Genomic DNA, 13021 nt, shown 5'->3' with positions numbered 1-13021 from the left:
GTATGAGGCCGCACAGCTTTGGCAATGCAGTGAAAATCTCTGGTTAGCGCAATGGTGGATCTGGAGTTCTTTTGAGAGACAGCCGTGTGATCTCTTCCAAGAGCATCCTGATAAAGGGGGTGGGGCTTGCTATGTCCTGATATATACCAAGAAGACAGATGCATCAGGAATTTAAAATGAGAGAAAAAGGAGAAGCATGAGTTGCTGTGGATAATGAGAAGCCTTTCACCTTTAGACTGAGATAAAAGTATAGTATGTAGGTGAAAGATTAGTGCTAAAAGCAGGAAGTGATTTCCATTATTGCTATCTATATTCAAATTTACACCAACTCAATAGCTCCCTTGTGCCCTTTTGCCTACTTCATGATGAGTACCAGGCAAAAACATAAGAAAAACAGTAGGGGGAAATGAAACTGTTTCAGCTTGCTTACTTTGTGCATTGTTTGCAGTGATGTACTTCTAAATAAGCATTGCTGAAGTCGAGTATTTAGTGTCACTGGACCCATGCTGTGGAATACACTTCCAGCACAGATTCAGCAGGTATCCTCACTTTTAATTTGCATTTCTTGAAGACCTTTTATGCTGATAGTCCTATGGAGCTTAAAAGTTTAATTGAGCTGCCCGCCATTTTAGTGATTGTTTTGTATTGCATTTGAAGATTTTTACATTGTTGAACACTGCCTTGATGTTTTGTGAGAGGGTGGTTGTTGTTGTTGGCATCCGTCTGTCTTGGGAGACTGGAGGAGTATGCCTTTGCAGGTGAGGTTAAGCTGTTAGAAAGCTGCAGCGCCTGCTGTGGCTGTAGAGGCCAATGCGGGAGAGACCTGTTTTTTGTTGCAGCTGGGGCAGATGAAGGCATCCAGTTTTGCTGCTGCAGATGCACCTTGGAGGTTTTTTCTCTCTGTGCTTCTCCCAGTAGTCATTTCTCCTCTGCCTGTCTCCAGGCTCTGTGGTTGTCTGCAAGGGATTCCAGCATGTCAGGGTTGATGTTGCCAGCCTTCATGTCATGTTTGCAGTCATCTTTATAGCTTCCTTGGGGATCCTGCCATCTTCCGTTCTGTGAACAGAATGTACAGCCAGTGTAGACATTGTTGAGATAGGAGTACAAACATACTGGAAATATAGGCTTGGGAGAGCACATCTTTGTTTGGAATTCTGTCCTGCCATGTGATACTCCAAACCCTCCTGATGCAGCACATGTTGAAGGCGGTGAGGTATCGTTCCTGGTTGTAAGTTGCCCACAACTCACTTCCATAACGCAGCGTGCTCAACACACAGACCTGGTTGACTTTCATCTTGGTATTGGACATTAGGAATACCTTAGAAATAAAAATCTATTGTATTTGAAGGTGAGAAGGTTAATGAAGCCCTGATGTTGTAGGTGACGCCATTAGGTCCTGTAAGAGTTGGCATGGTGAGTTAGCAGCTGGGTCTGCCACAGGTTCCTTGTGTCTGTCTCTCTGTTACATAGCCTGTAGTTGCTGGCATGAAGTGGACTGAAGTAGCTGCCTCAGGCGGCAGAATCCCATGAGCCAGTACTCCCATGGACACCCAGCCCTGCTGCTGCCAGAGAAGCTGTGGTGGCTTCCGGTGAGATATTTCTATGAGATATCTCATAGAACTCTTGTGAGAGCTCCATAAGATCTCACTGGAAGCCACTGCTGAACGTCCCCGTCCCCCCAATGAGATGGTGGGGTGGGGCTGAAGACAGGCTAGGGTGCTACTGGTTGCCTGTGAGCAGCTCTTTTTAAGTTGGGGGAGCTGTCTGTAAGCAAGTCAGGTCAGCCATTCAGAGTCTGTGTGAGGGATGTATCATCATCCAGATTAGGCTATGAGGTGAGAGCCTGTGTGGTGTAGTGGTTAAGAGCGGTAGACTTGTAATCTAATGAACCAGGTTCGCTTCCCCGCTCCTCCACATGCAGCTGCTTGGGCTAGTCACACTTCTTTGAAGTCTCTCAGCCCCACTCACCTCACAGAGTGTTTGTTGTGGAGGAGGAAGGGAAAGGAGATTGTTAGCCGCTTTGAGACTCCTTCGGGTAGTGATAAAGCGGGATATCAAATCCAAACTCTTCTTCTTCTATATATCACAGGTGATACATTTGAGTGGTTTTAACTGTGGGCTGTAAGTAACATATACCATGACAACACACCTGAGCTACATTGCCGTTTTCTACTGATCATTGTGTAAGATTTGGTGTTTGGGTCTTTGGGAACACAGGTCTAAAGCTCCCTTCCTAGAGATGGGCTCCTGGGAAACAGAGCTCAGAAATGCCCCCTACAGGTTGACAGACTAGGGTGTTGCAGGAGGATCATCCCGCTTGGTGGGAACCTATTGTATATATTTTATTTTGAGAGGGGGGCTTATTCAAAAGGGTAAAATTGTAAAATAGCAGGGTCCACTGACAAAGGGTTCCTGACAAGTAATTCAGTTATAGAAGAGAGTAGGCAGGTTGCAAATTTGTCTTTCACCAATTTGGGTACCCTCTATAATATTTTGTGGAGGGAGTAAGGGAGGACTGTCCAAAGTATTAATCAGCAGGATCAATGAATAATGGTCACTTTCAACTCTGTTACTAGGCAACAAGTTATTATGAGCCAAGCTATTATGAAAAAACTTGGTCTCTCTCTTCAAGGTGCTTGATTCTTTTAAGATTCTAATGGATCACATTCAAGCAAACTGTGTGTAATGTATGGAAGTTCGCAAACATCTGTTAAAATGATGTAGGAATCGCCTTTTATTCTGGTTCAGTCAACAAAAATTCTCCACTCCTTTCACCAGTGGTTATAAACTGACATATGTACTTCCTTTTCTGAGTCAAGTCACTTAATTCCAACAACACGGATTACAACTGAAGGAAATCTATGGATGCTTCCAGACAACAACAAAAATATTTTTAAAGCCCTATGTGAGCTCTAATTCACTGTTTGAGCATTACTTAGTTTCTATCCCATGGGAAGCCAACTTGGAGGCCTCCAGATGTTGTGAACTTCAATTCCCATCAGTCACAGCTAGCATGACTAATGGTGAGGGTAGATGCCTCTGGAACTTGAGAGGGCCAGAAAGGTAGGAAACCAAAAAGACATGCCATCAAGAACATCACCAACCACACCTCTGCTCTAACAATGCTACATTTCAGTTCACACCTAAGAGGACTTTGCGGCAATTGAAAGGAAGTTGCTTATTATTATTATTTTTTTAAAAATCACAATAAATCAGTACATGCAAAATGCTGAATGACAACAGACAGAACACAAGAATGCAACAGTTTGGGATTAATGGGTCCAAATATTTCCTTCCATTCACAAAAGGGACGTTGGTCCAATAGGGGCTCCTGCTAACAGGATTCTTGTCCTCCAACTATAGCCCCCCAATACTCTCTTCCATTCTGTTCGAGAGGTTCCGACAATCCTCTCAAACAGGTTTTTAAAATAATAATAATAATAATTGGCAGGAAAAATCTCATTTTCATTGAATAGAACTACAGTCACTGGATTCTTAGATCCATCCTAGTGTATGCATTCTCAGGGATAAATGAATGTGACTGGTGTGAGTGCAGATACAGATAGTGTCAATGTGCTCTTGTTTCCCAGCATAAAAACTGCATCTTAAAACCACATGCAGGTTAAGATCTATTATACCTGTTCTGGGTTGCATTTCATAAATGCCCTTGATGAACAAGTTCATGATAGAGTAGCTATTAGTAATATTTCTCTAGGAAATCCTAGAGTGCTGAGGTTATTTGCCTACAGAGAGATCCTAATTGGTTCTTCACCTCACCACAATCAAGAAGTGACTTGAAATGGGAAATAAACCCCAGACCTTTGGTGTGTTTCCCCTGAGAAAAGAACCAGTTCCTTCTGGGTTGAATAATGGATTGAATGCAAGACCAAAAAATAAAATACAGTATTGTACTTGGAGGATGGAGCTAACTCATGTTGATGGAATTCATATTGACAATTTTTTTTAAATTACATTTTCTTTTAGGAATGAAAAGAGTGAAAATAATGGTCCAAATGATAATCAGAGGTTAAAGAATTAGTGGGGTGTGTGGGTGTGGGTATGGGTGTAATCACAGTTCATCTTTTTTCTTCAGGATGATATTCCTCACAAGTTCAGTGATGTGAGGTTTTATTTCCTCAATAGGGACAGTAGAGTCCCAAGCCTTGACCGTTTTCCCATTTGGATCTACAAGGTATTTCCAGAAATTCCAGGTTGGCTCCTCACCAGTGGAATCTACATAGGAAGGGGAAATGACATATAATTTGATTATTATTCAGTTATAAAGAAAAAAGATACTAATGATGGATTTGATTGTCAAAATCAATGCAGAAGTTAAGCAAAATAAAAATGTAGGCTAAGCAAAATCTTTGGAAAAACTATGGGCACACCACACGTTTAAAGAACATCCAATCTACTTTCTTATTATTATTTATTAAATTTGTATACTACTCTATACCTGTAGGTCACAGGGCAGTTCACAACATAAAATTACTATATATGTAAAAAACACAAAATACATAATAAAAATAAGAATGAAAACCAATCAATAATCCCCTTGTCCACAAACACATTTAAAAGGGCATTGTGTCAATCAGCCAAAGGCATGGTTAAAGAGGAATGTCTTCGCCTGGCAGCTGATGGTATATACTGTATTTTTTGCTCTATAAGCCTCACTTTTTCCCTTCTAAAAAGTAAGGGGAAATGTGTGTGCGTCTTATGGAGCGAATGCAGGCTGCACAGCCATCCCAGAAGCCAGAACAGGAAGAGGGATTGCTGCTTTTGCTGCGCAGCGATCCCTCTTGCTGTTCTGGCTTTTGAGATTCGGAATATTTTTTTCTTGTTTTCCTCCTCCAAAAACTAGGTGCGTCTTATGGTCTGGTGCGTCTTATAGAGCGAAAAATACGGTAATCAAGGTGCCAGCTGAACCTCCCTAGAGAGAGCATTCCACAAATGGGGAGCTGCTGCAAAAAAGGCCCTATCTTGTGTTGCCACCCCCTGGACTTCTCATGCAGGAGGCACATGAAGAAGGGCTCCAAAATATGATTTCAGGGTCCAGGTAGTTTTATATGGCGAGAGGCGGTCCTTAAGGTATTGTGGTTGTGAGCCATTTAAGGCTTTCTAGGTCAAAACCAGCACTTTGAATTAGCCCTGGAAACTAACTGGCAGCCAGTGCAGTTGAGTCAAGATCAGGGTAATGTGATCAAACTGTCTTGCCCCTGCGAGCATGTGATTTAAATCACATGGCTTCCAAAGCACATGATCCAACATCTTCAACAAACAGTAGTTCCCAGGATTATTTGAGGGAAATCATGGATATGTATTAAATATATGCTATAAGGGCTTATCAACACTTCCTCTTGTATTGCTGCTTTCCCCCAGAGAAAACGTTGTGGGACACAATGCTGAGGTTTAGCATTTTTATCCTTAATGCCCAAAACTTTATTTTCATTGACAGCTTCTGCGAGTAATCAGGTGCTGGAGCATGCAAACCCTTTCTCTGGGTACAAGCTATCAGCCTTCTTCTAGGGAATCTCTGGGTTTCTCTCATCCTGCTTTTTGTTGAGCTGAAGAGATCACTTAGCAATTCTTACAAGGGCTCCTTTCAGTCATTCTGCTTCTGGTAGAAGGCTAGAGGCAGGATGAGTTTCCTCATCTTATAACTCTCATTTTTGTAGGGGCGCTTTCAGACTGTCGCTATTCTTGGGTGAGATTCAGTCACATACCAACCAATTCAGGTTGCTCACTTATAGTTGATTGGGAAGTCCTGTGCAGTAAATCCACTTCCCCAAATGATTGGACTTTTTTGCAGTAAGGAAAGTGATGGGGAAAGTGTGGGATGCACTGTTGTCTAACCTCCCTGTAAATAAATCAGGATAAATGTTCAATAAACAGTTGTTCATTCGGACACAGTCCAGGAGGCATAAGCTCCAACTGTTGCTTACATTCAAAAGACTGCACAAACAATATCTGGAAAAGTTTAAGTGGAACCTGCAGAGGAGGCCATCTACACTTTTCCAGGAACACACATCTGTGATTTGAATGTTTTTGTACTACTTTGATTTGAAGGACAAGGCAATTAAACCTCAACTGAATTCCTGTCATTCATATTGAGTTCCTGGGGGATAGAAAAAAGAAGATAGAACATAATCACAACAGATGCTCTAGAAAGAGATTGCCTTTTCACCATTTAACCTTGACTGAATTGAAGAACTAGCCCTTACACCTTGCTGAATATTGCCAACCTCCCTGCTGATCCCCCCCCCCATCTGAAATGGCACCGCTTGCTATCATAAATCATCTACGACTTTGGGGGCAAAGCAGATTCAATGTCAGCTGCTTTAGAATGCCTGCTGTACCCACCAATTAAATATTTGAAGGCTGGATTTGCCCCGGTGCCCTTGACTGCTATCTTGCTGAACATGGGAAAGGTGACTCCATATGTTTTCCTGGCAAAACTCTCAATTTCTTTGTTGCTGCCTGGTTCTTGAAGTCCAAATTGATTACAAGGGAATGCCAGCACGTTAAAATGATATGAGCCAAGTTCTCTCTGCAGCTGTTGAAGGGCTTTGTAGTGGCTGTCTGTATAGCCACACTCACTTGCAACATTGACAACTAAGGCCACCTAAAGGGAAAATAACAATGAGGAGACATATTATTTAATTCACTTATTAGATAGCTAGCTAGACAGATTATAGATATAGATCCCTGCATTTTTAAAAACCCAGGGCAATTCATAGTACTATAAATACATTCTCACTAAAATTCAAACATTAAAATACAGCAACCAACATTTGCAACAATGCCCACAGTAAGCCAGACCCAGCTACAGACTTGGCATTAATGACCAGATAATGCCCAGGTAAACAAATGAACCTTCAGCAGGCATTGAAGACTCATCCCTGTTGATGCTTGCTTTGCTTTAGAGGGGAGGTGATTCCATAAGCTGGGTGCCACAACAGATAAGGCCCTCTCCCATATTGCTGCAATATTGATTTCAGCAGGGCAGGAGAGCCTCTGCATATCTCAGTGAACAGGTAGGTCCTTCACATAACCTGGCCTTGGCCTCCATGAATTTCTTTAATCCTCTTTTAAAGCCATCAGAGTTGGTGGCTATGGCTACCTCTTGTAGGAACGAATTTCATAGTCTGATTACGTGCTGCATAAAGAAGTGCTTTTTTGTTTGTTTGTCCTACAACATTCCACTTCATTCGATGTCCACGAATTCTAGTGTTATGAGAGAGGGAGATAAACCTTTGTTGATCCACGTTCTCCACATTGTGCATAATTTTATAAATATCTGTCATGCCATTTCTTGCTTTCCTTTTTTTAAAACTAAAAACTCCAAAATGCTGCAAGCTTTCTTCACAGGGGGCTCACTCTATTCCCTTGGTCATTTTGCTTTTCCTTTTCTGAACCTTTTCAAACTCTACCATATCCTTTTTAAGGTGAGGTGGCCAGAACTGAACACAGTATTCCAAACGCTGTTGCACCATAGTTTTATAGAACAGCATTACTACACCAGCAGTTTATTTTTAATTTCTTTCCTAACGATCCCCAGCAGAGAGTTTGCCTTTTCCACAGCTACTGCACACTGGGTCAACGTCTTCACTGAGCCATCTACTACAACCCCAGAGAGGTCACTCAGTACAGTGGTACCTCAGGTTAAGTACTTAATTCGTTCCGGAGGTCCGTACTTAACCTGAAACTGTTCTTAACCTGAGGTACCACTTTAGCTAATGGGGCCTCCTGCTGCTGCCACGCCGCCGGAGCATGATTTCTGGTCTCATCCTGAAGCAAAGTTCTTAACCTGAAGCACTATTTCTGGATTAGCGGAGTCTGTAACCTGAAGCGTATGTACCCCGAGGTACCACTGTAATGATTTTGTTGACTGCCTGATACATATTGTTAGACTACAGCAACGACTAGAACCCCAGCTCTATCTGCAGAAAATTCCCCATAGAGCCTTCAGAAATTCCATGGATTCCATACATCTCTGGGGGCAGACCATTCTAATGGGTCCCTACTCCTGTAGGAGAATACTTTTGCTCTGGTACCAAACCTCACCAGGAAATGGTCTGAGAAGGACAACGGAATTTCTCCAGCCCTCCTTTTCCAGACCTATCTCTTTCATCTCCTGGGGCAAGAGGTATATTGAAGACATGCCCTGCTCTATGCATCAGGTCAATGACAAATAGAGACAGTTTCATGGTTGTTATGGAGGCCATGAAGTCCCAAGCAGGCTCACTTAAGGCGGCCTTGGCACAAATGTATGAGTTAATTAGCAGTAATGTAGTTGCACATTTTGAAGTGCAGGTCATCATGACACAGATTTCCCTCTATTTTCAATGTTCTGAAGAGGAAGGCATTAGCAGACTTGGGAACTGCCACATTTTTCCGAAGTATAAAATATATTTAAGGGGGGAGAGAAAAAACTAAAATAGACCAAAAAGTATCCTCAGTGGAGATGGAATGATGGCTGACTATTGGAATGGGAGAATAGAAAATTGGATGAAGATTCATGAACTGGAGTACTCAGCAGTGCGAAATCTTGTTGCAGGACTCATGTGTGTGCGTATGCACACATGTGTGCAAGTAACATTCTCTCTCTGTGTGTGTCTCTCTCTCACACAGACTTATTTTCTCGTTCAGGCGACCAATGTGACATTGATAAATGTACTATTTACAATGAGATGTAGTTTTATCTCTGAAGCTAAGCAAATCTAGATCTGAACAAGAGCTGAATTGAAAACTTCCTGAGAGTCCCATGTATGCAGATATCAGGTTCTTGGAGAGATCCACCTAGATACTTTGCTCCTTCATTGCCCCCCTGGTCGTCCCCCCCCCCGGTGCCGCCCTTGTTGTGACCCATGACTTCTTTGCAATAACTGCTTTTTACTCTCAGTGTGATGCAATTTATTTCTCTGCATTATATCAGGCCTCTTTGTTCTCTTTTAAAACTCATTAAAAATTCCAGAGCTTTTCAGCCTAGCTTTGCTATCCCCAGACTGGGAGCATCTCTTCACAAAGGGCAGAGGGAGGGAATCTGTGGCCCTGCACATGTTGGACTCCAATTCCCATAAGCCTAATCAATAGAGTCAATGGCTGGAGATGATGGGAGGGGACATCCATAGGGCTACAGGTTCCACATCCATCACAGAGTTAGTTAGGAATGGCCTGCCAATATGAAGCCTATAGTTGTTGCTATTGGCATTTACATCCCAACTTTCCTCCAAGGACAGGCATAGGCAAACTCTAGCCTTCCAGATGTTTGGGACTACAATTCCTATCACCCCAGCTGACAGGACCAGTGGTCAGGAATGATGGGAATTGTAGTCCCAAACATTTGGAGGGTCGGAGTTTGCCTATGCCTGTCCAAGGAGCTCAAGGTAGCGTACTACATGGTTTTCTTCTTCCATGTTTTATCCTCATAAAACTCTGTGAGGTAGGCTGAGAGACTGTGATTGGCCCTGTGAGCTTCATGGGTGAGTGGGGATTTGAACCCTGGTCTCCCAAGGGCCTAGTCCAACACTCAAACCACTACACCACACTGGCTCTAGGCTTGTCAGTGAAGTCTGTGTCCAGATGGCCACAATATATCATAGCTTTCTAGGATCTGGGTACGGCCGACTACAATGCTGGACTAGGAGCATGAGAATGTTTTGTCTGGACATGCTCGTAAGGGCAGTGTGAACGCATAAACACTCTTGAGCCACAAACAGGACTGACTTTGACAACACTGCATTTAAAAAACCCTGCCAGGTATTTTCAATAGTTTTTCTATAACAAGCTCTCTTGTGTATTTGCTTCCTTGGGTTGGGGGGTGGATAAGGGATAAATAGTTTCTGAACACATTGTGGGCAGTGTCTGAATGCAAGTGTGGGAGTGAGTTTTGCAGAAACGCAATGTCCTATGCAAAGCACTCTGTCCCTAGATGATACATTTCCAGTTCAAATTAGCAGTGTCTTTATTTGTTATGCTGAACAATGTATTGTATATACATCCAGGGCAGAAAGGGAAATCCCAAGTTTTTCTCTGGGAGATGGATTGATTCTGTCCCTTAGAGCTCAGATTCTCAGAGCCCTAGGAGTTAGAGGGAGTTTCCAGTGGGATCATTCTTTGCAGTACCCATAATTTCCAGCATTAGTTTGTCCATTTAATTGAAAATTACCCATTTAGAGGAAAATCGGGTAATTAAAAAAAAAACCTGCCACCAACAATCAATTTGTGATACCTCAGCAACCAATATGCAAGATTAAATCTGTTTGGAAGCACCCTAAATTCAGGATTTAATGGACCTTTTCTAGCTTCTGACAGCCGGTAAGAGCAAAAGCAATTATCTGCTGATATACTTAAAGGTAAAGGTACCCCTGCCCGTACGGGCCAGTCTTGACAGACTCTGGGGTTGTGCGCCCATCTCACTCAAGAGGCCAGGGGCCAGCGCTGTCCGGAGACACTTCCGGGTCACGTGGCCAGCGTGACATCGCTGCTCTGGCGAGCCAGAGCCGCACACGGAAACGCCGTTTACCTTCCCGCTGGTAAGCGGTCCCTATTTATCTACTTGCACCCGGAGGTGCTTTCGAACTGCTAGGTTGGCAGGCGCTGGGACCGAGCAGCGGGAGCGCACCCCACCGCAGGGATTCGAACCGCCGACCTTTCGATCGGCAAGTCCTAGGCGCTGAGGCTTTAACCCACAGCGCCACCTGCGTCCCATTATACTTAGAATTATTATACTTAGAATATCAATTATATTATACTATACTATACTATTATATTATATTATATTATATTATATTATATTATATTATATTTATTATATTATATTATATTATTATACTTAGAATATCTAAGCTGATATACTTAGAATATCATAATTACTGTGAATCAAGTTTGCCATCTAGTGTCCACTGTAAGCACCTCACACTTTGCTCTTTCAGAAATGTCCAAGGGTGTATGGGTGAAGAAAATAGGGAGCAATAGCTATGTGAGGATGAAACTAAAGCAATTAATTTGTATGTAGTACCAGTTGTTTATACCCAGAAAAGGGAAGAATTATACCTAAATACAATAGTTCAAGTTGTCAGAACATTGATGGCCATATGTTCTGACCACCTAAACTGTTTCAGCATAGACAGAGGTGGGAAAGAGGGAAGTCTGGAGGAAATGATTTAGCTAACCTAGTCTAGTGCTCTTCAGATGTTTTGGACCACAATTCCCATCATCCCTAGCCAACAGAGCCTGACTGTGGTTGATAGGAGTTGTTCAAACCATCTGGAGGGCACCAGGTTGGCAAAGGCTGAACTACAGCCTGCTGTCTTGGAGAGTGTTAGAACAGGGTTGTTGTTTTTTTTAAAAAAAGTTAAGTACAGTATTGCAGAAAAAGATAGGCTTTTCAGCTTCCATTGCAGTTTTTTTTTTTAAGAATAATATGCAAATATACATTACTGCTTATGTTAAGCAGCACATTTCAAGAATATGAAGTTAAGGGTTGAATCTAATGTGTATCATACTCAGAGTAGCCCCACCTAAATTAATGGGCATGACTAACTTAGCGTCATTAATTTCAGCGGGTTTATTCTGAGTAGAACCTAGTTCAGACCTTGAGAAAAAGAACATATATAGCATCTTTAATATCTGTAACAGATAAATTAAGTGCCTCTTCTTCAAGTAATCCTCCGCATCACATAACACCAATGTTAAAATTTAAAAGAGCAGCGGTAGTTTGACAGGGTTATAAAATGTCAAATTAGATGTTTCCTGTTGAATCCCTCTGTAGCACTGGGCCTCTCCCGCCCACCGTTTCTTCTCCCACCCAGTTAAACAAAATGAAGTTTTCTTAAGAAGGCAGCGAACATATTGCAATGACAATCTGTAACTATTTTTAAAAGAGAGGAGGGAAACCCGCATGGATCCCGATGATGGTGTTTCAACAAGTGGCATCGCCAGAAAATAACGTAGGCGTTGCGATTCCGAGTGAATGAAAGGCGTCTTGCCTGCCTGCCACGTATACGCGGAATACTCTGTGGGAAAGGAACATCTCATGCAAGAACAAGCAGAAAAGGGACCTGACTGCAGCAAACTTCTGGCGCTTTAATAGAGATTATAGCAGAGCCGTGGGCGCCGATCCGCAGGCAACGCGCCCCAAACGAGACCGTTCCCAAACCGGTCAGGCCAGTTAAAAGATGCATTATCTCCCCCCGCACCGTCCGTCATGCAGGCATGCCGATGAGACTCGCTGGTTAGCTGGGGCAGCAGCAGCAGCAGAGGCAGCTCTCCTTGCAAACTTACCGAGCCTCTATATTTGTCCAGGGAAACTAGCTTGCCCCTGATGTTCACCACTTTATAGGAGTAAAAACTGTCCTCTTTCGGTTCGGTGGCGGAAAATGCTAAGAAGAGCAACGCTCCTATGACGATCAGCATGGCTAAGGGGATAAGAAAAACTTTGGGGAAGGAGGGATCCGCTTTGTGCTCTACACTGCCCTCAGGGTCTAACATACTGCACACAAGCCCGGCACTGACGTCCTCCACCATCGCAAAGCACAGCCGGAAAGAAGCGTCGCCTGCTGCAAAAAGAAATTGCAACAGTTTTTCCTATTTCCGTGTAAAAGCGATCCACATCTTCTCTCTCTCTCCCTCTTTTTCCCCCCCAAGGGAATCTCCTAAACAGTTTATTAGTGATCTCGCCTATCAAATGCCTGATTTGAGATTTGCAGTGCACGCTTTTCGTTTTGCAAAGGGCTCTAAGGCTAATAGTCTCTTTTCAGGCTGAAAAACCCAAAAAACTCCAGACTAGTACAGTAATCTTTCTGGCCTTTTATACAAGACTGATACAATCTCTACACATAAATCCAATAAATCAAAGATGCATTTTAAGTGAACCATAAATTCCCAAGCTAGAAAAAAAAGCTGTCATCATCCAGTTTGAGATATATATTTGAAAGTTGCTTTGACCATGACTGATGATTGGGGTGACCAGGAAGCACAGGTGTCTCTTGCTTCCGCTCCATGAGGCCACTACATCCAG

The 13021-nt window shown here is 42.8% G+C and overlaps 1 protein-coding gene across 1 annotated transcript; it reads right to left on the bottom strand.

The window, feature by feature from the left end:
* Positions 1–2710: 2710 nt before the first annotated feature.
* GPX7 (glutathione peroxidase 7) lies at positions 2711–12551 on the bottom strand. Its single transcript, XM_081865306.1, has 3 exons — positions 12286–12551; positions 6361–6622; positions 2711–4233 (listed from the first exon to the last, which is right to left on the bottom strand). The coding sequence occupies exons 1-3, from the start codon at positions 12526–12528 to the stop codon at positions 4070–4072; spliced, it is 669 nt and encodes a 222-aa protein (XP_081721432.1). The 5' UTR covers positions 12529–12551; the 3' UTR covers positions 2711–4069.
* Between the last annotated feature and the right edge of the window lie 470 nt (positions 12552–13021).

This window comes from Podarcis erhardii (assembly GCF_964252035.2).
Source record: "Podarcis erhardii genome assembly, chromosome: 6".
Taxonomy (NCBI): domain Eukaryota; kingdom Metazoa; phylum Chordata; class Lepidosauria; order Squamata; family Lacertidae; genus Podarcis; species Podarcis erhardii.
The sequence above is the reverse complement of the archived record's forward strand: the minus strand, read 5'-3'. Positions and strand labels throughout refer to the sequence as shown.